General features: G+C 61.8%; 1 protein-coding gene across 3 annotated transcripts in view; it reads left to right on the top strand.

Annotated features, from left to right (window-relative positions):
• The window catches only part of PYGB (glycogen phosphorylase B), a 66,604-nt gene that overhangs the window by 36,235 nt on the left and 4,887 nt on the right, over positions 1–25,482 (top strand). For all 3 annotated transcript variants that reach the window (XM_055265612.2, XM_055265611.2, XM_063633862.1), the window contains 13 exons: positions 149–280; positions 2,205–2,316; positions 2,796–2,878; positions 3,905–4,048; positions 4,645–4,737; positions 12,434–12,580; positions 13,173–13,336; positions 14,259–14,373; positions 15,404–15,505; positions 16,332–16,479; positions 20,559–20,617; positions 22,626–22,767; positions 24,460–24,667. In XM_055265612.2, the coding sequence (XP_055121587.2) occupies positions 149–280; positions 2,205–2,316; positions 2,796–2,878; positions 3,905–4,048; positions 4,645–4,737; positions 12,434–12,580; positions 13,173–13,336; positions 14,259–14,373; positions 15,404–15,505; positions 16,332–16,479; positions 20,559–20,617; positions 22,626–22,767; positions 24,460–24,667 (1,649 nt within the window). The remainder of the gene's footprint in view (positions 1–148; positions 281–2,204; positions 2,317–2,795; positions 2,879–3,904; positions 4,049–4,644; positions 4,738–12,433; positions 12,581–13,172; positions 13,337–14,258; positions 14,374–15,403; positions 15,506–16,331; positions 16,480–20,558; positions 20,618–22,625; positions 22,768–24,459; positions 24,668–25,482) is intronic.

Genomic DNA, 25,482 nt, shown 5'->3' with positions numbered 1-25,482 from the left:
GTGGGAATCCCAACGTGGTAAGTGGCTGTAGGTAAGTTTCAGTGCCAGGCACTGTGTGATCTCGACCGCACGGTCTGCTGGGTCCAGGACAGGGCGGTGGCCTGGGACATCTGCGCTGAGGGTGCCCTCACAGCTGGCCCCTTTCCAGGTAGAGGAGGCCGATGACTGGCTGCGCTACGGCAACCCCTGGGAGAAAGCGCGGCCCGAGTATATGCTTCCCGTGCACTTCTATGGACGCGTGGAGCACACCCCCGACGGCGTGAAGTGGCTGGACACGCAGGTACCTGGGCTGAAATGTCTGCGGGCAAGGCTGGGGCCGGGTGAAGGGGCTGCTGCGGCTCATTCGTAGTCAGCTCAGCTTCTTTTGGCTCGGGGGGCTTGCTGCCTCCCTGGAGGACTTAAGGTAAAAGCCGGGGGAGGTTTATTCTCCTCATCTCCCCAGTCTCTTACACTTTGATGGGAGCTTCCCAAACAGTGGAAGTGCTGAGCACAGCAGCGAGACTCCGTGGGGGAAGCTCTGCGGGCAGGAGCTGTGTGTTGGGGCTAAGAATGCAGCTGGGCGTGTCCACTCACAGCCAGATGCTCACGAGAACTCCGCTGATTAAGGGCAGGCAGGAGGGTGTTCTGATGGGATGGGGGCACGGACCCCCGGGGTGGGCGAAAACAGCTCCCACTATCTCTGTGGAGCACGCGACAAGCTCGCTTGGCCTCCTGACGCCATACGTGGCCCACGGCTCTCAAAGCGTCAGCTGTCAGAGCCCCTGAAGTGTGTGCGAGGCCTGGGCGACATCCGGGAATGGGGCCAGGCCCTCCTGCCCAGCAGGGTGCTGATGGGGAACCAGGGCAAGGGCCTAGAGTGCTCGGCAGCGATGGGTGTCAGGCACGCAGAGGCCACGTGAGGGAGCACCCAGTCCAGGCTCAGGGCAGCTGGGAGCCAGGGTGACTGGGGCGGGGCAGGGGCCGGCAGGAGAGGCTGCAGGAGAACGTGGGGGCATCTGTGAGACTCGGCCACCTGTGATGGAGAAGGAGGGGCGGTAACAGGAGAGCCTGGAGGCTGGGTGGTCACTGGTGTGCAGAGGGAGTTGTCCTGACTTTGTAGTACACAGTTTTAAATCAAATACATGGGCTTAGAGTGGCTGGGGCCATGCCATGGAGGCTGAAAATGCCCTGAAAAGTTGTATTTAACTTGCAAAAGCAGAGCAGGGGACTGGCGCTGTAGATGTGTTTGTGGATGAGTGTGTCAGTGTGAGTGGGGATGCTGGAGAACCGGGACATTCCAGGCAGGCTGTGAAGATGGGCTTAGCCCTGAGGGCTGGCCAGGATGGAAGGGGCTGGAATGCCTTGCTGGGGACTTGTCGCTCACTTGGGTGTCGCCTTGTGGGGCAGGGGCAAGGGTTGACAGGAGAGAGGAAGGGAAAGGGATACTGGGGTTTTAGTCTTGGTGGCCCTGGTGCGCCACCTGTGTGGCTGTCAGAGCTGACTGGCAGTGCCACAGGCACGCGTGCGCCAGGATGAACCCAAACATCCCTGAGTGTGCCTGCTGGGGATCTGGGACCGCAGGTGAGCCTCAGCTTTGTGAGCCTCCTCCTGCTCTTGGTGGGAGTGGAGCTGATGTCTCTGGATGCAAGGGAACCTAGGGGCTTGTCAAGGAGAGAGGGAGCCAGGCTGGGGCAGAGGGAGCACGGCTGGGCTTGTGCTGGGGGCCGGGAACATCGAGGGTAGCAGGCAAGGCAGCTGCAGGAGCAACCTTCCCGCAGGTGGAGCTGAGAGAGGTGATCTGCGGGGCGAGCATCTGCGTGTTGGAGTTGCTAGAGCAGAGTTGACTGAGGAGGGGAGGCTCGGAGGGCAGAGGGTAAGGAGGGAGGTGGGGGTTGGTACTGCAGCACCTCAGGGAGTCGGGATGGGGATGATTCTTCAGTCAAAGCCATTCCTGAGGAAGGTGAAGTGAGAAGACAGGTCTGGTCTGGGGAGGGTGGTGGGGCGGGTGGTCCTCTTAGGATGACAATGTGGACACCACAGGGGGGGACGTGGACAGGGACTGTGGTGCCGAGCATGGACTGGGTGGATGTGTTTGGGCAGAAGGGGGAGACCGTGGGGGGCCAGCAGGGCGCCAGGTGCCCAGGAGGAGGCTGGGCCTGGGAGAGGCGCAGGGGCTGGCGGGGGGCCCTTGCCACTCCGTCCTGTGCAACCTGTTTTGTGGCCAGGTGGTGCTGGCCATGCCCTACGACACCCCAGTGCCCGGCTACAAGAACAACACCGTCAACACCATGCGGCTGTGGTCCGCCAAGGCTCCCAACGACTTCAAGCTGCAGGACTGTACGTTCCGTGGTTCTTGGCGCCCTTGTGTCCATGTGGGTGGCTGGTCCCGGGACACCCTCACCCACAGTCTTTACCACGCCCTGTGGCTCACTGTCCTGGAGGCCGGGCGGCCCTCCTCTAGGGTGTCCCTGCGTCCCAGTGAAGAGTGAGACTGTTGCAGCTTACCTGTGTGTGGGGCCTGCCTGGGAAGGGCCTACAGGCAGAGCGACCGAGACACCTGGGCACCCAGGGTCAGCTTGTGCAGATCCTGTGCCCCTGGGGAGGAGTGAGGGGGTGGAGTTGTGTGCGGTACATAGGGGAGCTGCAGGAGGGATCACGTTTACCTCCAGGAGTGGGGGTGAGGTGAAGTAATGCAGCGGCTGGGGGAGTCCTGTGCTTGAGCAAGTTTCCTTGGCCTTTGCAAGTAGGCCTCTGAGCAGTTGCGGTGCTGGTGCCAGGAGGCATGTGTGTGTTGACCCCGCTCCATTTCTTCTTAGTCAACGTGGGAGACTACATCGAGGCGGTCCTGGACCGGAACTTGGCTGAGAACATCTCCAGGGTCCTGTATCCAAACGATAACGTGAGTAGCTGGCCTGGGCACTCTTGCTCAGGCCGCGTCGCTTTCTGGCGTAGTGAGGTGGGCTACTGGGCCGGGCTCCCCAGTGGGGCCTGCTGTTGGCCTTGGCAAGCAGCCACCTGGTGGCCCTCCCGCCTTAGGTGCACACACGATGCCCTTGGGGAGGAGAGGGGTGCACTGTCCTCCATAAAGCCCAAACGTGTCTTCGTGTGCCTCTTGGCAGCGCTGTGGTCCTCTCTCTGAGGACACTCTCTGCCACCTTCCCCTCTTATCCACTCCCCTCATAAACACACAGCCGCTCCTTGGGTCCAGCTGGAGCCCGTCAGCCCTCCAGTCTGTGTGCTATTCTAGCCCGTGGTGCCACTTCCCCAAGTAGGTGATCTGTCTGTCCGGGGCACGGTAGCGCCTGCTTGGCATTGATGCCTGGGGACATTTGAAAGGTACTTGGCACATGCCCTTCCCATGCTAGGTGATGGTGTCACAGCCATGTTCCCTACTGCCACCTGCATTTAGTGCCCGATGGCTTTCTTTTTGTTGTTGTTGCCTGACAAGTCCTTAGAAGATGCCCTAGTGGGCAGAGCATGTTTAAAAGTTAGCTTTTTTATTTTATGAAAGTAACTCGTGCACACAGGAGCAAAGGCCTGGGTGCCCGAAGGCTCATCAAAGAGTGCACTCCCCTGTCCCCATGAGACTATTGGCAGACCCTAAGCCCCAGGTACAGAATGTTCCAGAAGGCCTGTGCTTGGACAGTGCAGCTCCTGAGCAGCGCTGGCACTGTACTTCTCCTGACCGATGGACACTGTGTCCGGGAGTGTGTCCCATAGGCAGGGTGACCTTCCTCAGTGATCTGAGGGCCCACAGGCAGGCCCCAGTGTCAGGCGGCTGGGCTGGGCTCCTCTCGGCCTTCTACCTGCACCCTTGAGCCAGGTCGCTGACCTGGGCTTCCTGGGGGAGGAGAATGGCCCTGGGACTGGGTCATGGGGCATGCGCCCCTAGCCTGCACCCTCCAGCTTGCTCTGCTGTGTGCAGTTCTTTGAGGGGAAGGAGCTGCGGCTGAAGCAGGAGTACTTTGTGGTGGCCGCCACGCTCCAGGACATCATCCGCCGCTTCAAGTCATCCAAGTTCGGCTGCCGGGACCCTGTGAGAACCTGTTTCGAGACGTTCCCAGACAAGGTGCATGGTGGCCCTGGGAGGGATCTCAGTGCCAGGGGCTGGGCACCTTCAGGCTCTTGAGGTTGCTTTCTCGTGTCCCAAAAGGGGCTAGAGTGGAATAGCACATGCTCCTTGTCTTGGGGTCTCGTCATCCTGGGCCAGGATCCCACCTGGGCCCTCCCTCCCAGGACAAGGGCCACCGGCCTTGTTAGGAGTCAAGTCAGCAAGGGACATGGTAAAAGGCTCCTGTGCAAAGTCAGATGTGCTTGGCAGGGCTAAGTGCAGTTGTTTCAAACAAAGCCCTCATAGCTCCAATGAGAGAGCCCCCAGCCCCGGTGGCCACAGCTCCTCCCCTCCGGCTGCAGCACACACCCGCAGCAGAGCACACCGCAGTAGGGCACTCACCAGCAGGCGCTTCGGGCACAGCGCACACCTGCCACAGTGCGAGCCCGACTGTCCTCCCTGCTCCCTCCGCAGACCCCCTCCCTGTTCTCCAGGCTTCTCGGGGGTGGGGTGGGCTGGGCTGGCTCCTTCACTTGGGGAGCTTCATATGCCAACAACCGTGGGTGCCCACGCAGGATGAAATGACTGAATGACACCCCTTGTGCGGCCTGCAGGTGGCCATCCAGCTGAACGACACTCACCCCGCCCTCTCCATCCCCGAGCTCATGCGGATCCTGGTGGACGTGGAGAAGGTGGACTGGGACAAGGTGAGCGTGGAGGAAAAGGGCGGCACCTCCCCAGAGCCTGGAGCCTGTGCAGACCAGGGCTACAAGGAGCTGTGCTGGGGGGCCTCTCCCCTGGCCTTGGGAGAGCTGTGTGGTCATCATGCCTGGGAGAGACATGATCTGTGGGAGAGGTCTGGTTCCAGGAGACGGAGGTTCTGTGGGCCAGGGTGCAGGGGCCAGAGTGTGGGGTCAGGGCGAGGGGGAGAGGATAAGGAAAGGGCTGTGACACTTCTCAGGGTTTCCCGTTGGTGCATTCTCATCTTGAAATTTGGTGACAGCTCCCCAAAGCGTTAAGTGTTTAGAGCTCTGTGCTCTATTCATGCACCTGCCCTCGCAACTCAGCATATTTTAGACTTAAATATGTTTGTGTGGTAGGATTTGCTTAATCTGTTACCAAATCAACATGTGGAACCATAAAACAGGCCAATGTGGTGACTCACACCTGTAATCCTAGTGCTTCGGGAAGCCGAGGCAGGAGGGTCGCTTGAGGCCGGAAGTTAGAGACCAGCCTGGGCAATACAGCAAGACCCTACCTCTAAACAAAAAATAGCCAGGTGTGGCAGCACATGCCCAGAAAAATAAAAACAAAAGAAACCATAAAACGATTTTTTTTTTTTTTTGCTTTTTTTTTTTTTATTAATTTTTTTTGCATACAAAAACAATAAACATTTTCTAAAAATACATACAAACAAAAAGATGCGTATCAAACATATTAGGAAGGTTGCACATGTTAAGTTGGGGAATAGAAATGGGGGGTGGGAGTTAAAATAAATGAGAGAGGGACTTTATATGGATCAGTGATAATAACTCAATCCTCTATTTGACAAAGAAGAGGGAGAAGGAAGAGGAAGAAAAAGAAAGTGGGATAAAGGATCAGAAAGGGAGGAAAATAGAAAAAATTAGAGTATGACTCCAGGGTAGACCTGTTTTGTTGTCACTGAGTTGGTTGGTTGGTTTGTCTGTTGTATTCTTCATGTTTCGCCAAGTTGGCCAGACTGGTCTTGAACTCCTAGCCCGAAATGATCAACCCGCCTCGCCCCCCAGAGTGCCGGGACCACAGGCGTGAGCCACCACGTCCAGCCCCCACATTGCTTCTGGCCTCCGTGGTAGACCTCCCAGATGGAGCGGCCAGGCAGAGGAGCTCCTCACTTCTACCCAGACACGGGGCGGCTGGGCAGAGGAGCTCCTCACTTCCCAGACGGGGCGGCCAGGCAGAGACGCTCCTCACTTCTTCCCAGACGATAGGTGGCCGGGCAGAGGTGCTCCTCACTTCCCAGACAATGGGTGGCCGGGCAGAGGCGCTCCTCACTTCTTCCCGGACGGGGCGGCCAGGCAGAGGCGCTCCTCACTTCCCAGACGGGGCGGCCGGGCAGAGGCGCTCCTCACTTCCCAGACGATGGGTGGCCGGGCAGAGGCGCTCCTCACTTCCCAGATGGGGCAGCCGGGCAGAGGCTCTCCTCACTTTCCAGACGATGGGTGGCCGGGCAGAGGCGCTCCTCACCTCCCAGACGATGGGTGGCCGGGCAGAGGCGCTCCTCACCTCCCAGACGATGGGTGGCCGGGCAGAGGCGCTCCTCACCTCCCAGACGATGGGTAGCCGGGCAGAGGCGCTCCTCACCTCCCAGACGGGGCGGCCGGGCAGAGGCGCTCCTCACTTCTTCCCGGACGGGGCGGCCGGGCAGAGGCGCTCCTCACTTCTTCCCGGACGGGGCGGCCGGGCAGAGGCGCTCCTCACTTCTTCCCGGACGGGGCGGCCGGGCAGAGGCGCTCCTCACTTCTTCCCGGACGGGGCGGCCGGGCAGAGGCGCTCCTCACTTCTTCCCGGACGGGGCGGCCGGGCAGAGTCGCTCCTCACTTCTTCCCGGACGGGGCGGCCGGGCAGAGGCGCTCCTCACTTCTTCCCAGACGGGGCGCCCGGGCAGAGGCGCTCCTCACTTCTTCCCGGACGGGGCGGCCGGGCAGAGGCGCTCCTCACTTCTTCCCGGATGGGGCGGCCGGGTAGAGGCGCTCCTCACTTCTTCCCGGACGGGGCGCCCGGGCAGAGGCGCTCCTCATTTCTTCCCGGACGGGGCGGCCGGGCAGAGGCGCTCCTCACTTCCCGGACGGGGCGGCCGGGCAGAGGCGCTCCTCACTTCCCAGACGGTGGGTGGCCGGGCAGAGGCGCTCCTCACTTCTTCCCGGACGTGGCGCCCGGGCAGAGGCGCTCCTCACTTCCTCCCGGACGGGGCGGCCGGGCAGAGGCGCTCCTCACTTCTTCCCGGACGGGGCGGCCGGGCAGAGGCACTCCTCACTTCCCAGACGGGGCGGCCGGGCAGAGGCGCTCCTCACTTCCCAGACGGGGCGGCCGGGCAGAGGCGCTCCTCACTTCCCAGACGGTGGGTGGCCGGGCAGAGGCGCTCCTCACTTCCCAGACGATGGGTGGCCGGGCAGAGGCGCTCCTCACCTCCCAGATGGGGCGGCCGGGCAGAGGCGCTCCTCACTTCTTCCCTGACGGGGCGGCCGGGCAGAGGCGCTCCTCACTTCTTCCCCGACGGGGCGGCCGGGCAGAGGCGCTCCTCACTTCTTCCCGGACGGGGCGGCCGGGCAGAGGCGCTCCTCACTTCTTCCCGGACGGGGCGGCCGGGCAGAGGCGCTCCTCACTTCTTCCCGGACGGGGCGGCCGGGTAGAGGCGCTCCTCACTTCTTCCCGGACAGGGTGGCCGGGCAGAGGCGCTGCTCACTTCCCAGACGGGGCGGCCGGGCAGAGGCACTCCTCACTTCCCAGACGGGGCGGCCGGGCAGAGGCGCTCCTCACTTCCCAGACGGGGCGGCCGGGCAGAGGCGCTCCTCACTTCCCAGACGGTGGGTGGCCGGGCAGAGGCGCTCCTCACTTCCCAGACGATGGGTGGCCGGGCAGAGGCGCTCCTCACCTCCCAGATGGGGCGGCCGGGCAGAGGCGCTCCTCACTTCTTCCCGGACGGGGCGGCCGGGCAGAGGCGCTCCTCACTTCTTCCCGGACGGGGCGCCCGGGCAGAGGCGCTCCTCACTTCTTCCCGGACGGGGCGGCCGGGCAGAGGCGCTCCTCACTTCTTCCCGGACAGGGTGGCCGGGCAGAGGCGCTGCTCACTTCCCAGACGGGGCGGCCGGGCAGAGGCACTCCTCACTTCCCAGACGGGGCGGCCGGGCAGAGGCGCTCCTCACTTCCCAGACGGGGCGGCCGGGCAGAGGCGCTCCTCACTTCCCAGACGGTGGGTGGCCGGGCAGAGGCGCTCCTCACTTCCCAGACGATGGGTGGCCGGGCAGAGGCGCTCCTCACCTCCCAGATGGGGCGGCCGGGCAGAGGCGCTCCTCACTTCTTCCCGGACGGGGCGGCCGGGCAGAGGCGCTCCTCACTTCTTCCCGGACGGGGCGGCCGGGTAGAGGCGCTCCTCACTTCTTCCCGGACGGGGCGGCCGGGCAGAGGCGCTCCTCACTTCCTCCCGGACGGGGCGGCCGGACAGAGGCGCTCCTCACTTCTTCCCGGACGGGGCGGCCGGGTAGAGGCGCTCCTCACTTCTTCCCGGACGGGGCGCCCGGGCAGAGGCGCTCCTCATTTCTTCCCGGACGGGGCGGCCGGGCAGAGGCGCTCCTCACTTCCCGGACGGGGCGGCCGGGCAGAGGCGCTCCTCACTTCCCAGACGGTGGGTGGCCGGGCAGAGGCGCTCCTCACTTCTTCCCGGACGGGGCGGCCGGGCAGAGGCGCTCCTCACTTCCTCCCGGACGGGGCGGCCGGGCAGAGGCGCTCCTCACTTCTTCCCGGACGGGGTGGCCGGGCAGAGGCGCTGCTCACTTCCCAGACGGGGCGGCCGGGCAGAGGCACTCCTCACTTCCCAGACGGGGCGGCCGGGCAGAGGCGCTCCTCACTTCCCAGACGGTGGGTGGCCGGGCAGAGGCACTCCTCACTTCCCAGACGATGGGTGGCCGGGCAGAGGCGCTCCTCACCTCCCAGATGGGGCGGCCGGGCAGAGGCGCTCCTCACTTCTTCCCGGACGGGGCGGCCGGGCAGAGGCGCTCCTCACTTCTTCCCGGACGGGGCGGCCGGGTAGAGGCGCTCCTCACTTCCTCCCGGACGGGGCGGCCGGGCAGAGGCGCTCCTCACTTCCTCCCGGACGGGGCGGCCGGGCAGAGGCGCTCCTCACTTCTTCCCGGATGGGGCGGCCGGGTAGAGGCGCTCCTCACTTCTTCCCGGACGGGGCGCCCGGGCAGAGGCGCTCCTCATTTCTTCCCGGACGGGGCGGCCGGGCAGAGGCGCTCCTCACTTCCCGGACGGGGCGGCCGGGCAGAGGCGCTCCTCACTTCCCAGACGGTGGGTGGCCGGGCAGAGGCGCTCCTCACTTCTTCCCGGACGTGGCGCCCGGGCAGAGGCGCTCCTCACTTCCTCCCGGACGGGGCGGCCGGGCAGAGGCGCTCCTCACTTCTTCCCGGACGGGGCGGCCGGGCAGAGGCACTCCTCACTTCCCAGACGGGGCGGCCGGGCAGAGGCGCTCCTCACTTCCCAGACGGGGCGGCCGGGCAGAGGCGCTCCTCACTTCCCAGACGGTGGGTGGCCGGGCAGAGGCGCTCCTCACTTCCCAGACGATGGGTGGCCGGGCAGAGGCGCTCCTCACCTCCCAGATGGGGCGGCCGGGCAGAGGCGCTCCTCACTTCTTCCCTGACGGGGCGGCCGGGCAGAGGCGCTCCTCACTTCTTCCCCGACGGGGCGGCCGGGCAGAGGCGCTCCTCACTTCTTCCCGGACGGGGCGGCCGGGCAGAGGCGCTCCTCACTTCTTCCCGGACGGGGCGGCCGGGCAGAGGCGCTCCTCACTTCTTCCCGGACGGGGCGGCCGGGTAGAGGCGCTCCTCACTTCTTCCCGGACAGGGTGGCCGGGCAGAGGCGCTGCTCACTTCCCAGACGGGGCGGCCGGGCAGAGGCACTCCTCACTTCCCAGACGGGGCGGCCGGGCAGAGGCGCTCCTCACTTCCCAGACGGGGCGGCCGGGCAGAGGCGCTCCTCACTTCCCAGACGGTGGGTGGCCGGGCAGAGGCGCTCCTCACTTCCCAGACGATGGGTGGCCGGGCAGAGGCGCTCCTCACCTCCCAGATGGGGCGGCCGGGCAGAGGCGCTCCTCACTTCTTCCCGGACGGGGCGGCCGGGCAGAGGCGCTCCTCACTTCTTCCCGGACGGGGCGCCCGGGCAGAGGCGCTCCTCACTTCTTCCCGGACGGGGCGGCCGGGCAGAGGCGCTCCTCACTTCTTCCCGGACAGGGTGGCCGGGCAGAGGCGCTGCTCACTTCCCAGACGGGGCGGCCGGGCAGAGGCACTCCTCACTTCCCAGACGGGGCGGCCGGGCAGAGGCGCTCCTCACTTCCCAGACGGGGCGGCCGGGCAGAGGCGCTCCTCACTTCCCAGACGGTGGGTGGCCGGGCAGAGGCGCTCCTCACTTCCCAGACGATGGGTGGCCGGGCAGAGGCGCTCCTCACCTCCCAGATGGGGCGGCCGGGCAGAGGCGCTCCTCACTTCTTCCCGGACGGGGCGGCCGGGCAGAGGCGCTCCTCACTTCTTCCCGGACGGGGCGGCCGGGTAGAGGCGCTCCTCACTTCCTCCCGGACGGGGCGGCCGGGCAGAGGCGCTCCTCACTTCCTCCCGGACGGGGCGGCCGGACAGAGGCGCTCCTCACTTCTTCCCGGATGGGGCGGCCGGGTAGAGGCGCTCCTCACTTCTTCCCGGACGGGGCGCCCGGGCAGAGGCGCTCCTCATTTCTTCCCGGACGGGGCGGCCGGGCAGAGGCGCTCCTCACTTCCCGGACGGGGCGGCCGGGCAGAGGCGCTCCTCACTTCCCAGACGGTGGGTGGCCGGGCAGAGGCGCTCCTCACTTCTTCCCGGACGGGGCGGCCGGGCAGAGGCGCTCCTCACTTCCTCCCGGACGGGGCGGCCGGGCAGAGGCGCTCCTCACTTCTTCCCGGACGGGGTGGCCGGGCAGAGGCGCTGCTCACTTCCCAGACGGGGCGGCCGGGCAGAGGCACTCCTCACTTCCCAGACGGGGCGGCCGGGCAGAGGCGCTCCTCACTTCCCAGACGGTGGGTGGCCGGGCAGAGGCACTCCTCACTTCCCAGACGATGGGTGGCCGGGCAGAGGCGCTCCTCACCTCCCAGATGGGGCGGCCGGGCAGAGGCGCTCCTCACTTCTTCCCGGACGGGGCGGCCGGGCAGAGGCGCTCCTCACTTCTTCCCGGACGGGGCGGCCGGGCAGAGGCGCTCCTCACTTCTTCCCGGACAGGGTGGCCGGGCAGAGGCGCTCCTCACTTCCTCCCGGACGGGGCGGCCGGGCAGAGGCGCTCCTCACTTCTTCCAGGACGGGGCGCCCGGGCAGAGGCGCTCCTCACTTCCCAGACGATGGGTGGCCGGGCAGAGGCGCTCCTCACTTCCCAGACGGGGCGGCCGGGCAGAGGCGCTCCTCACTTCCCAGACTGGGTGGCCGGGCAGAGGCGCTCCTCACTTCCCAGACGATGGGTGGCCGGGCAGAGGCGCTCCTCACTTCCCAGACGATGGGTGGCCGGGCAGAGGTGCTCCTCACTTCCCAGACGGGGCGGCCGGGCAGAGGCGCTCCTCACTTCCCAGACGGTGGGTGGCCGGGCAGAGGTGCTCCTCACTTCCCAGACGGGGCGGCTGGGCAGAGGCGCTCCCCACCTCCCAGATGGGGCGGCGGCCGGGCAGGGGCTGCAATCCCAGCACCCTGGTAGGCCAAGGCAGGCGGCTGGGGGGCAGAGGCTGCCGCGAGGCCAGACCACGCCACCGCACTCCAGCCCGGGCAACTCCGAGCACTGGGTGAGCGAGACTCCGTCTGTAGTCCCAGTACCTCGGGAGGCTGAGGCGGGCAGAGCACTCAGCGTCAGGAGCTGGCGACCAGCGTGGCCAAGATGGCGAACGCGTGCCTGCAGCGAAAGGAGAAAAGGCAGGGAGTGGTCGCGCGTGCCGGCAGTCCCAGTCAGTCCGCGGCGCGGGCAGCAGCAAGCGGAGTAGATTGTAGCCTGGGCTAGAGAGGGAAAGAGAAGAAAGAAAGAAAGAGAGAGAGAGAGAGAGAGAGACAGAGAGAGAGAGAGAAAGAAAGAAAGAAAGAAAGAAAGAAAGAAAGAAAGAAAGTAAGAAAAGAAAGAAAGAAAAGAAAGAAAGAAAGCAACGATTTTTTTAAACTCCGTTTTGTAGAAACCCAAGCCCCTCTCTGGTCTTGGGGTGTGTGCACTCCAGGTGAGGCTGTACCTGTTGTGGGTACCCCAGTTCTGGCCAGCACGGGGCAGGTCCATGTAGTAACCAGTGTCCTCCCCACCATGTCTGGCCACTTTAGTGGAAATAAATAGAAAACCACTCAGCGGTCTGTCCGTTTACCAGTGACGGCAGAGTGTGAAGGTGACCCCAGGTAGCAGGCGAGTGTGTCTTATTTGTGTGTCACGCACTGGACCATAGTGTCACACTTCAATGGGTTGTGTCAGCAGAGGGAGGGCTCTGGGCTGCATGTCAGGCTTTCAGAGGGCTCCAGATCCACCTTGGAGAGCAGAGGGGACGGTGGCCCTTCCTGGGGTACCCAGCATCTGCCTGGGATCCTGGACACTCACCCTGCCTAGGCAACTGGCCAGAGAGCTGCTTGTTTCTAAACAAACACATGGGAACATTCTCGAATGGCCTAGGCCTGGGAAATCACGAAGAAGACCTGTGCGTACACCAACCACACTGTGCTGCCTGAGGCCTTGGAGCGCTGGCCCGTGTCCATGTTTGAGAAGCTGCTGCCGCGGCACCTGGAGATCATCTATGCCATCAACCAGCGGCACCTGGACGTGAGTGTGGGCCCAGCTGGCCGTGTGGGGTGGCGGCTACACCCATGCCAACAGCCCCCCACCTGGCCTGGAAGAGGAGGTGCTTTACTCCTTGAACGAGGCACCCTCCGTTCAGCAGAGGATGCTTGGGGCTGGGGGCTGTCCCTTGGCAGAGCTGTTGGCTGATCCCCACGCCTGGCCCACAGCTGTCTCAGGTTCCTCTTTGTAAATTAAATTGCATGTCCTCTCCCTCAGACCCATCTTCCTCAGCAGCCCTGTGGGTCCCTGGGCCGGGCTGGGCCCTTTCCTGGGCTGGGGAGTGGGGTGAGCGAGAGCCTTCTCCTCGGGCTGGGCCCTTACCTGGGCTGTGGAGTGGGGTGAGCGAGAGCCTTCTCCTCGAGCTGGGCCCGGGCCCTTGTGAGATGCCTCGGAGGTCCCTGCTAGGGCTGGGAGCACTTGAGGGAGGGAGATCTGGCTGTCACAGCCCCAGGATTTCCCTGGAGGCAGCAGAGCTTCCCATGGGTGGTCATGGAGTGTCCCCTGGTCATGGGGAGTGCTGGGTCTCCGTGGGGCCTCCTGTGCCCGCCCACCTGCCTCTGTGTTTTGGCACCAGCACGTGGCCGCACTGTTTCCCGGGGATGTGGACCGCCTGCGCAGGATGTCTGTGATCGAGGAGGGGGACTGCAAGCGGATCAACATGGCCCACCTGTGTGTGATTGGGTCCCATGCTGTCAACGGTGTGGCGAGGATCCACTCGGAGATCGTGAAACAGTCGGTGTGAGTGGGGTGCTTGCCCCAGCAGGGCCAGCTCTGTCTGACACCCAGGCCTGCGTCTAGGACCATCCACCAAACACATGGACCCAGCTGTACAGCCTACACCCCGTGCCACTAGGCCCCTGCCTCCATGGGAATGACAGAGCTGCCCAGAACACCCTGTCAGGGTCACGCCTTGTTGTGTGTTCACCGACCAGCACACGGGGGCCTCTGGAGGGATCGGGCTCTCTGGGCAACGGGGAGACGGCTTTGTCTCCTGTTGCTCTCCTGCACCCCTGCCTTCCTGGGGGTCCAGTCGGAGGCTCTGCACCACTGGTCCACCTGCCGCTGGCAGGGCTTGGACAGGGCTTGAAGGTGGGATTCTTAGGTCAGATCTTGTTCTTGCCCCTCTTAGGTGGGGCGTGATCTAGGAATTACTCCGACTCTTTCACGTAGCATGTGCTGAGCACCTACTGTGAGTGCTGAGCAGGCAGCAGCCAGCGGGAGCGGAGGCTTCTGTGCCCAGGGCTGGGCTGCAGGCTCTGTGCGTGGTGCCCACAGCAAGCTTCTGTGTCAGGCCCCTCCCCAGTAGTGATGAGGAGACCGAGTGCAGCTTCTCAAGCCCTGAAGTCCTGCGGTCTCGGCTGTCGTGACTTGGACATCTGTTTCTGCACGGACCAGTCTGGAGAACGGCCAGGCTTGATGCCTGCAATGTTGTGGTTGGGCAAACCGCACAGCCAGCCACAGATGCCCCAGGGTGCAGGCGCTGCCTTTGTACGGCTCCCAGAGCCTGCAGCGGCCTCAGTCACCGTGTTCTCCTCAGAAAACAGAACAGAAACACTGAGCTTGAGGGCTCTTGGGACCTCCTTAAAAGGCCTTAAGGTCTCTTGCTCACCTGGTTCAAGGCACAGCATTTGTGACAGTTCTCTGTTCTCTGTGTTTGCAGCTTTAAGGATTTTTATGAACTGGAGCCAGAGAAGTTCCAGAATAAGACCAACGGCATCACCCCCCGTCGGTGGCTGCTGCTGTGCAACCCGGGGCTGGCCGATACCATCGTGGAGGTGAGCCCCAGGCCCCGCCCATGCCTGTGGAGATGCCCAGGCTGAGAACCGCGGGCCGTGTCATCAGCCCCTGCTGAGCACTTGCTGAGTAGGCAGGAGTCTGTCCCTCAGGTGTTGACCTGCAGGCTTCTGGACATGAGGGATAAGCCCCCGAACATAGGCGCTGAGCTGGGCAGTCACCCAGTGGGGCCTGGTGGGTCCTGTGTGCGAGTTCAGAAGCTGAGCTTTAGGGAGGGCTGGGGTGTGGCTGAGTGCAGCCACGGAGCCAATGCAAAAGAGGCAAGAGGCAGCTGACTGCCAGCCAGGCTGGGCGCCTATTTCCTGTTTGTATGTCAGCTCCTATGCGAGCTCCCCAAGGAAATGAGTGCTGAGGTGTCAGGCCCTGTGCTGCAGGCAAGGAGCAGCCGCTGGGAGGTTGGGCCACCCACCTGGGGCTATGGTCAGGGAAGGCTTTCCAGGAAAGCTGAGGTCTGAAGAGGGAATGAAGAGAGAGGGAGCAGTGCTCTGGGGCAAACTGGTCCAATGCCCTGTGCTGGGGGACGGGCCCCTGGCACCTGGAAAGCAGTGTGGCTCCTGTGCAGTCTGAGATGGGCCTGGGCACAGTGAGGAGAGGTGGCCGAGTGTTTGCAGGCAGCACCTGGGTGAGGTGCTGGCTTTGAGGGGGGCCACCTGCTGCAGGCAGGGAAGGTGCTGGTGCAGGGCAGTGGGAGGATGGCTTTGGGTTTTGGGTGGTGATGGGATGTTCAACGTCAGAGAACCCTGGGATCGGTGGCTGAGGGAGGCTCGTGTGTTTCTTGTGGACATTTGAACTGGTAGGACTGGGCCACCTCGCAGAGCCCTCTCAGAAGAGGTAGGAGGGGCTGCTGTGGTGACCCTGTGGCCTGAGAGGTGGGATGCCCAGAGGGGCCCGGACAAGCAGATCCCAGGGGAAAGCAGGGGCGTGGGCGACAACGGGAGGAGGGCAGGTGGCTAGGGGGCCCAGCCTCAGGAGGCTGAGGCCCACAGTGAGCGGAACCTTTACGTTCTCCAGAAAATTGGGGAGGAGTTCCTGACTGACCTGAGCCAGCTGAAGAAGCTGCTGCCGCTGGTCAATGACGAGGTGTTCATCAGGGACGTGGCCAAGGTCAAACAGGTAGGCATGGCCCTGACCCCAGCCCCGACCCCAGCCCTCTCACAACCAGGCAGGTAGGCCCTGGCCCCAGCCCTCCTGTAGGCCCAACACAGGTCCTGGGGTACCCACTGGGGCTTTAGTGGGGACTCGGAACAGGACTGAGGGTGAGGCTGTTAGGGTCGCCTGAGGTCTCTCCACCCCACTCAGCCTTTCAGATGAGGGCCCCGAGGAGGACAGGTCATGTGGCAGATAGGTGAGTGCAGACCCCAGGCCAGCCCTGCCCGTGCCTCGACCCTCCGCCACGGGTCAGTTCTGTATGGAAGCCTCTAGAAGCCGATTCCAGCGTGGTGCCCTCTTTGCCCCTGGAGAGCTGTGCAGGTGCACGAGCTGTCTGCACCGGCAGCAGCCCGTCGGCTAGACCAGGGCCAGTCACGGCAGCCTTCAGACCTCAGCGGGCTGGAGGCCCATCTACACAGCCTGTCGAGCTTGGCCTCCTCCTAGAGGCCAGAACTAGTTCTCCTTGTAGTCCTTTCAGCCGTCCCGCTCCCGCGCTGCTCCCCCGCCTGCACGCCTGGGTCTGCAGTGTCTTTTGCTTGGCTCCAGGCATGCTCCTGGGTCGGCTCCTCACTTATCCCCTATTCCTGGTGTGGACCCACCTTCAGCATCACCCTCTCCCCTTTTCCCATGAGAAGACCCCTGGTGCAATCTCTGCCCCTCAGCTCCAGCCTGTATACCCCCGCCCCCTCCCTGCAGCACTCCTCACAGGGCACTCGAAGCAGGAAGCCGCAGGGTCAGTGGGTGGAGTCCTGGTGAAGTCTCCAGCCATCTTTCCCCTTCACCCTCCCAGGAGAACAAGCTCAAGTTCTCGGCCTTCCTGGAGAAGGAGTACAAGGTGAAGATCAACCCCTCCTCCATGTTCGACGTGCATGTGAAGAGGATCCATGAGTACAAGCGGCAGCTGCTCAACTGCCTGCACGTCGTCACTCTGTACAACCGTGAGTGCCGGCATCACCTGCACGACCGTGCTGCGGGGCCCAAGGCTTGCCCTTGCCTGCCAGCTGTGCGCAGACCCTGGGCCTCTGTCACGGTGGGGGCTGTGCGTGTGTAGGCGTGTGCATGTGTGATGTGGCACGTTTATTTTAAGCAAAAGCCATGTTTTTCTGTGTGCTCCATGCCAGGCCTCACGTGAGCAGGTGAACAGTTAAACACCCGAAAGGCCCAGGCTGGAGTGCAGTGGCGCCATCATGGCTCACTGCAGCCTCGGCCTCCAAGGGCCCAGGAAATCCTCGCACCTCAGTCCCCCAAGTATCTGGGACTACAGGCGCACGCCACTATGCCCTTGTAGTTTTTGTAGAGACAGGGTTTCACCATGTTGCCAAGGCTGGTCTCAAACTCCTGGCCTCAAGTGATCTACCCACTTCTGCCTCCCAAAGGGCTGGGGTTCTAGGCATGAGCCACCGTACCGGGCCTTCAGTTTTTATTTTAAATTTAGTTATTATCTCTGTGAGACTAATCTTATTTAGAAAGATTATGCTTATTAGAGGCATTTAAAGTATACTTATAAAAATTAAGATAGTATGTGTTAAATTTACACATGTATCTTATATGTCTAAGGACATTTAATTATGAGAACAAATATGAATCAGAGACCCCCAAAGGTCAGTGTGAATATTTGTTAGGTTTAATAGATAATAAAACCTTAAGGAAAAACTAGGTTTCTAAAGTTTTGTAATTTAATAAAGTAGGTATTTTAAAAACCAAAGGAACCACACATCCTCCTTTCCGATACAAAGCTCCTCCCGGGAATAGATCTCCTATTCCCAATGAGTAAGCCTCGATGGGGTGGAGGATCTGGGTGTGTTTGAGACACACGTGGTAGGACAGAGGCTAGAGGCCACCACCGCTGAGGACCCCTCTGCCGTGTGGGCACCACGGGAGGTGCTTCCCAGGGCTGTGGCTTCCCGGCTCAGAGGTGGTGCATGGGAACTTTGCATCATCTTTCTTTGCCCCGTTTTCCTCCTGCGATTGTGACACTCTGCGTTTCCCTGGTGGTGACCCGGAATCCTCTGCTTGCACAACGCTTGGTCCCATTTATGAGCGGCAGTGAGAGTCACGGGTCACCCCCTCCCTTCCTCCCGCGCCGCCCCCAGTCAGTTGTTGCATCGTCTTCTATTGTGGGCCTTCAGGCTTTCCAGATGCTCCGCTTCTGCTTGGTTGGTTCGTTCGTTTTGAACGACGCGCTGTGATTTCCAGCCGTTCACAGGAGGCAGCCAACAGGCTGGTGCTCGCTCCCACTGGTCTTCCCCTTTGCCCCATGTCTGTGTGTGCACGCATAAATGTATGTGTGTGCATGCGTGTAAACACGTGTGCTTATGTGTGTGCATGTACGTGTGGACCTTGTCTCCCTCCCGCACTGTCAGAGCTCACAGCATCAGTCCTCTGCCCCCAGCTGTATCCGTTTGAGTCTGCAGGTGGGTATGTTCACGGCTCCTCACGGTCCTCCTGCAAAGTGCTGCCCAGCCCTGCCGGCCGCTTTGTGTCTAGTTCATGACTGGCTCGTGGGAACAACCTTCCCGAGTTCTCGCTTGTTCAAAACGGCCTGGACCCTTCACCATGAAGGTCGGTTTGGCTGAAGATGCCAGTCTTGACTCCGCTTCCTTCCCCCAGTGCTTTTTAGGGCCCTACCGGGCACTGTCTGGAGGGTGGATGTGTGTGCAGAAGTCTGGCGTGGTCTGAGTTCTCGATCTCATGAGTGACTCACTGTCATTACTGTGTCTTGGTGTTGGCCGTTACGGGGCTTTTTCGCCAATACTCCGGGTGCTTGTTGAACGTGTTGCTAGACTTCAGGAAAGTTGTCTGTTTGAAACGTGTGTTTGGTTCTGTTTGGTTTTCTGCTTCTGGGCTGCAGTGTGGCATGAGGTGGCTTTTTCTGGCCTGCCTTCTTGGTGCCTGCTTCTCTCAGGACTTGGTTTGTCCTTGTCCTATGGAGTGGCACTGCTCTCTGGAGTATCTCCCGGCTGCACTTTCCTCCCGTGCTCTCTGCCCCTCTCCTCTGCTGTCTGCCCCATTCCCTGAGGACTTGTGTTTGGCTCCATGTCTTTCCAAGTTGGTGGTCACCAAGGGTATGTGATTCGCGAAGGGGTTCACACCCCTCCTGTGGCCTGTGGCGGGGCTGGGTGCTGACTTCCATTGCTACGTTGGGGTGAGCTGGATCACCTGGGGCTATTCGGAATAGGCTTCTCAGCCCTCCAAGGCAGCTCCTCTGCTGGGCCAAGGCTGTGCTTCCCCAGCCTGTGGCACCTCCCTGTGGCTGCGTGTCCGCTGTCTCTCCAGGTCTCACCTGGGCGGGAGGCTCCCCTGGATGCCAGGACCTGCCTTGTGAGGGTGCCCTTGTGGGAGAGGCGCTCGCCTGAACCTGCTGTTCCCCGGGGGCTCCTTGGTGGCCCCCAGGACCGGAGCTCTGCCCAGAGTGCCCCACCCCAGAGGTTAGGACTCCCAGGACCCTGTCCCCTGCCCACTGTCACCTGGGGTTTGCATGGTTTCCTTCTTTCTTAGTTGTGGTGAAATCGTCACTTGTGTGTTTCGTTTTTCCTGTTCTCTGCTGATTTCCAGAAGTGACAAGATCTAGCACTAAGGGGCAGCTGCATTCCTCCTGGAGCCTGGGGCCGGGTGGTATACATCAGCCGGACTCCCTGCTGCCCCACCCAGGCCCGGCTTGCTGGTGAACGCCTGTCCAGGGTGGCCGCTCATCCCCTTTTTGTAGGAACCTCCCGTGAAATCTGCAAACCCATGACCTGGCGAGGACAGCCTGTTTGCTGGGCTGGCAGTGAGCCGGCCGTCATGGCTTGACCCTCCATCCACTTCCGTGAAGAACTTCGGGGGCCCTCACCCGCTGTCCCAGCAAGGCAGAGGGGAGACACGAGGTCTCACCCAGTGCCCCTGCAGGCTGATGGCACCACAGCCACAAGGCTGAGGTTGCCACTTTTTCTTTGTGTCATCCAAACAATGTGTTTAAAACACACTTTAAGGCCAGTGTGGTGGCTCACCCCTGTAATCCCAATGATTTGGGAGGCTGAGGCCTGACGACTGTTTGATGCCAGGAGTTTGAGACCAGTCTGGGCAAAAAAGCGAGACCCCACCTGTACTAAAAGTGAAAAAATTAGCTGCATGTGGTAACCTGTTGGTGCCTGTAGTCCCATCTACTTGGGAGGCTAAGGAGGGGAAGATCACTTGAGCCCAGGAGTCTGTGGCTGCTGTGAACCCTGATGACACCACAGTACTCCAGCCTGGGTGGCAGAGCTAAACCTTAACTCTTAAAAACAAAAGAAACAACAAAAAAAAAACACAAGAGTGGTAGAGCGCAAGGCGCGGTAGCTCACGCCTATAATCCCTGCACTTCCGGAGGCCGAGGCGGGAGGATTGCTTGAGCGTGGGAGTTTGAAACCAGCCTGGGCAATATAGAGAAACCCTCATCTCTACGAAAAATTAAAAAATTAGCTGAGTATGGTGGCACGTGCCTAGGATCCCAGCTACTCAGGAGGCTGAGGTGGGAGGATTGCTTGAGCCTGGAAGGTAGAGGCTGCCATGAGCTATGCTCACACCACCACACTCCAGCCTGGGTGACAGAGTGAGCCGCTGTCTCAAGAAACAAAACCAAACAAAACCCACAAGTGTGCCCTTCATGTACAGGGGCCTTGAACACTGGTGACCAGACCCAAGGAGGCTCCTGTGTTGGGCTTTTCTGGAAACTGAGATGCAGCTTTTCCTCTGAGCCCCTGGGAACAGCATCTTTGCTCGGGTCAGCTGCCGGGTTTGTCCGTGGTCCTGACTGGCCTTCCTCACCAGCTGGGAACCTAAGTGCAGACCTCAGGGTGGCCTCGTTCCCTTGTAAGTGGCAGGTTCCTGGTGGATGGCCAGTGGCCCTGCGCCACTGCCGCCCATGTCTCTGGGGCTTGAAGCACATGGCGGAGCGTGCCTGTCCTGCCTCAGGGTCGGCCTCTGATGCTGCTGGGCCCTGGCAGGTGCTCGTCCGGCTCCCGGTGCCTTGTGTGAGTCTCTTCTGTGTGTCCTGCAGGAATCAAGAGAGACCCGGCCAAGGCCTTTGTGCCCAGGACTGTTATGATTGGGGGCAAGGTGAGTGACTTCCTCTGCAGTCCTCTCTGTGGTGTTTGGTCCGGGGATGGTGGGTGGGCAGCCTGCACGCCTCTCGTGGTGCCACCACATCCATACTCGGGAACCGGGTGCCCAGCGGTCACTGGCCCCTCTGGTGTGCCTGTGGGGGTGGGGACCCTGTAGAGAGTCAGAATGGGATGGAAGCCTCCTGCCTGCTCAGCTCACTGGAGGGGTGCCCAGCCTAGAGGGCCAGTCCCCAGTGGGCTTGCTGGTGCCCACCTCAGAGGGGGCAGTGTCCTTTCTCTTTGTGCTCAGTGGGCACAGGGCGCTGTGGCTGCTTCATCACCTGCACATGCCCTGAGCATTGCCTGGTTTCAGTTCACTTTATTTACTATGACACATACTTTCAGAGTCCTAGATGTGCTGTCATCGAGTCCCAGGTCACATCATCACACTCATCAGCCCTCTGCAGTCAGTGTCCCCACCTCCTGCCATGTTTCCCTAGTAGCTTGGTCTTTATCCAGAACTGTGGGGCTGCTGTGGGGTGCAGCATCCTTAGGAGGGTCCTGCTGGAGCAGTGGCCCTAAGTGAGTCTGGACTGTGTGAGGCACCCCAGCCCTCCATGGCAAGGCTGGGGCTTGGGGGTGCTGGTGCCTGTGTGCAGCCTGAAGGCTGCCCTCTTGCTGCCTTCAGTGAGTGGGAAGCTGGTCAGAGGGGTGGGCACTCCTCTGGGCACCGCCACCTCCTGGCACACCCCGTTTGGTCTCTGTCCACTCCTGTCACCTGCTGTTTTTGAAGCAAATTTTGGAATTGTGTCATTTTATTTGTCAGTATTTCAGTATGTAAAGTCCATAGAGATATGGAGTTTGAAAAAGTTTTAAATGTTATTATGAAGATTTTAGGCCAGGCACGGTGTCCCACGTCTGTAATCCCAGCACTTTGGGAGCCGAGGCGGGTGGATCGCATGAGCCCAGGAGTTCGAGACCAGCCTGGGCAATGTGGTGAAAAACCCCATCTCTACAAAAAAATGCAAAAATTAGCTGGGCGTGGTGGTGCATGTCTGAAGTCCCAGTTACTTGGGCGGCTGAATAGGAGGATTGATTGTCCTGGGTGATTGAGGCTACAGTGAGCTATGATTGCACCACTGCACTCCAGCCTGGGCAGCAGAGCCAGACCCTGTCTCAGCAAAAAAAAAAAAAAGAAAAAAAAAGAAGAAGGAAACATTTGAACCTAGAAAAAAGCAGGAAAAACTGTAGCAAAACCATAAACCTATGCCCCAGACTAGCTGAAGCATTTCACAGTAAACTGCAGACACGCTAGCTCTTCACTCTTACATACGTCAGCATTCCTCTTCATAAAATGATGTTTTCCACCAGAACCACAATGGGAGTAGACTGAAACATCACCACACAGTACCACCATCCGTCACACCTAAAGCACTGGACAGGAGTCCTCCGTGTCATGAAATGTTCACTCGGGTACTTCATGGGTCCCTGGCCTAGTTGTCTTTGTAAAGTGACAGACATTTCTAAAAGTTGGTCTGAGTGAGGGCCCAGTGAGTCCTCACCTTGGACTGGCCGTGGTGTCTCGGTTCTCTGTAGGTTTTCCCCGCGGTCTGTCTGTCACAGACATCGGGTTGTCTGTCCGCCGTAGCCTGGCTCTTTCCGAATGTGTCCCTCCACTGTGTCCCAGTATGTCCCTAGGGACAGTTCTCTGTTTCCTGTCAGTTGGCAGCTCTAGAAATCCTGGTCTCTTTTACCTTGTAATTTCTGAAAACCTAACAACAACCAGAAAACCAGACTTGAGGCGGACACGTTTCTGGATGTGGCGAGGTGGCCACCATCTTGAGCGCTCAGCAGAAGCTGAGGCCTTGGGGCCGGGGGGCCTCCCTAGCTCCTCTACTGACCGTCCCAACGGCAGGCTCCTGTGGCTCTGGCCTCACCCTCCTACAGCCTCCAGGAACCAGGAGCGCCTCCCAGGGCCTGAACAAGGCGTTTTCATGCTAAAAACCTTCACCCTCCCCTTCCAGGCAGCGCCCGGTTACCACATGGCCAAGCTGATCATCAAGTTGGTCACGTCCATCGGCGACGTCGTCAATCATGACCCAGTTGTGGGTGACAGGTTGAAAGTGATCTTCCTGGAGAACTACCGCGTGTCCTTGGCTGAGAAAGGTAACCCTGGAAGCCTGTGTTGGACAGAAAACTCACTCCTGCCCGGGAATGGGCGCCGTACTGGCCCCGGGCCTTTCATCCTCAGCCAGTTCAGCTCTGCCTGGACACCCAGGCCTAGCCAGCTGGGCTGCAGGCGAGCAGGGAACGGCTTTGGGGAGTGCTCCCTGTGCAGTGCGGAGGACTCACAGTGTGTCCGGGGCGCCTTGCATGTCACAGGCAGTGTCATCCCCCAGCAGAGCACCCTTACTGCCACACCTGCCTGGCCTGCCCTCTGTACCCTCCCACCCCTGCCCTCTCCTCCTGCCCCTCAGCCGTGCCTTCTGCCCTGGGCCCCTCTGCTGGCGGGACGTGCACCAGGCCAGTGGGGTTGTGGGCCCCCAGCTTCCCTCAACCCCGCTGCCCCTCCTCCGCCCACGTCCTTGCTCCTCACTGCCTGCCTGCTCTTGGGCCCACCACTGTTCTCAGGTGGCAGCACCTGCCTCGTCTGTGCTTCCTGAGGGCAGCCTGGGCCGGTCCTGGGATGTGCTGCCATGTGCCCTGGAGCCCATCGCTTCCCACCCCTGTGGGCCCTACTGGGCAGGAAAGTGATTTGCCCACCAGATGGTGGGAGATCTGAGCCTGGCATTCTCGTGCTCCCCTCCTGCCGCCGAGGGCCAAGGGCCCCCCCCAGTTCAGGCCGCCTGGGCTTCCCAGGCTGCCGCAGGTGAGAGGGCTGATCCACTGTTGTCCTTGCAAGCTCAGTGGTGCGGCGGGGGGAAGTCCCTGGGCACCGTCCCTGTGGCCTGGCTGCTGCCTTGGTGTCCATGTTGCTCCCCCTCTTTAGTGGTGCCTGGCAGGCGAGGTCCCTTGAGGCACTCACAGGCCGGCTTGCCTCTGGCTTGGCCAGGAACTTCAGTGGTGTGGCTCGTCCTTCCCTGCTCCTCTGACCGAAGCATCTCCTCTCCTCCGTGCTGCCTGAGGCTCCCCTCTTCATGTGTCTTTTGGGGCCAGCTGACTCCTGCTCATCTTTAGAGCAGGCCTTTGGGCACTTGATCTGGAGTCTCGGTGCTGGCGTCAGGGCCCCGTTCTCCCCGGCAGTGTTGCTGTTGCTGACTGGGCTGCAGCCCGAGGTGAGGGTGGAGAGCAGGTTGTGTAGTCACTGTGTGCAGTCACAGCGTGTCTGGGAGTGGTGACCAGTCCCAAGGGACAGGCACAGAGAAAGCGCAGGGCCGTGGCATCTGGCAGCTGCTGGTGCCCACGAGGTCGCCACCCCTCAGCCTCTCCAGCCTTCTGGCTCTATGCGAGTCTACATTCCTCCTGAAAGGATCCAGGGAGCCGCTGGGGCTGATCAAGGTCGCGGGGATCCAGGGATCGACATTGTCAGCGAGCCAGGACTGGCTCCTTGGCTAGGCCTGGTTTTGGGAAGGTTTTGGTGCAGAGATCCTTTGCCACCTGGGGGGCTCCTCAGGAGCCTCCATCTTGGGCCCTCTGCCTCAAGGCTGCCCCAGTCACGAAGGGGAGCCCTGCAGAGGTGGGTGGCCGTGTCCAGCCTGGGCCCCTGTGGGAGCAGGAATGGGAGCAGGACGGGGGCCGGAGCAGGGCCACAGCATTGGTCCCTCCGTGACCCAGCCCTGGGTGGATGGGCTGGCGGCTCCTGCAGTGAGCCTTGCGGCTGAGGACATTGGGGTCCTGTTCCTGTGCTCCCCTCTGCAGTGATCCCAGCCGCTGATCTGTCGCAGCAGATCTCCACTGCAGGCACTGAGGCCTCGGGCACAGGCAACATGAAGTTCATGCTCAACGGGGCCCTCACCATCGGCACCATGGACGGCGCCAACGTGGAGATGGCCGAGGAGGCCGGGGCTGAGAACCTCTTCATCTTCGGCCTGCGGGTGGAGGATGTCGAGGCCTTGGACCGGAAAGGGTGCGAGCCTGTGCCCCTGGGCACCTGGCAGCGTGAGGATGGAGAATGAAGGGCGCTGGGCTGGGGGCATTGGCTGGACCGGGCTCTTGGGGCCAGGCCACTGTGTGCCAGGGTCAGTGCCCGCCCAGGGCTGTGTGCCTGCCTGCAGGGGTGACCATTCTTTCCAGGTGCATGGAATGGACGGGGTCCGGCTGCGGGTGAGGCCCACGTGGGGGCGCTGGGCTGCTCCTGTCTTGGCTCCGAGGCTGAATCTGTGGAGTCCAGACCAGGGGCTCCTCCCCAGGAAAGGCCTTTTCCCCTGGGGAGCGTCTCCTAGAGGGACACCCCCTGGGGCACAGGCTGGACGCAGCCCCACAGAAATGGGCTGGGGCTGGGCGGGACCCCACTGCCAGGGGCACTCTGCTGGGAGCACTCTGCTGATTTGGGGCTTGCCTGCTGTTGAGGTTCCTGGTCTAAGTTGTAACTGTTACAAATAGTTTAAAAATAGTATTTGGAAACATTTTAAATGTGTGGGCCAGGGTAGGGGGGTGGTTGGGGGTGGTGGTGGGGATGGCGGAGTTGGGGGGTGGCGGGGGGGATGGGGGAGGGTTGGGGGGTGGCGGAGGGGAGGAGGGAATCCTGAAGACAGCACCCAGAGCTTCGTCCACCTTCTGCCCGCGCCCCTTCGTTGGCTGCACTGAGCTCGGAGCACTGGCCCTCCTGCAGCCCACACTCCATTCCGACTCCACCAGGGTTCTGTTACTGTCTTTCCCATCCCAGGATCCCATCAGGGCACTCCACTGTGTGTGGCTGTCAGGTCTCCCCAGTGTCATTTT

The sequence above is a fragment of the Symphalangus syndactylus genome, chromosome 24 (genome assembly GCF_028878055.3).
Source record: "Symphalangus syndactylus isolate Jambi chromosome 24, NHGRI_mSymSyn1-v2.1_pri, whole genome shotgun sequence".
NCBI lineage: Eukaryota > Metazoa > Chordata > Mammalia > Primates > Hylobatidae > Symphalangus > Symphalangus syndactylus.
Note: the sequence above shows the minus strand (reverse complement) of the source record. Positions and strands in the feature narration are given on the sequence as shown.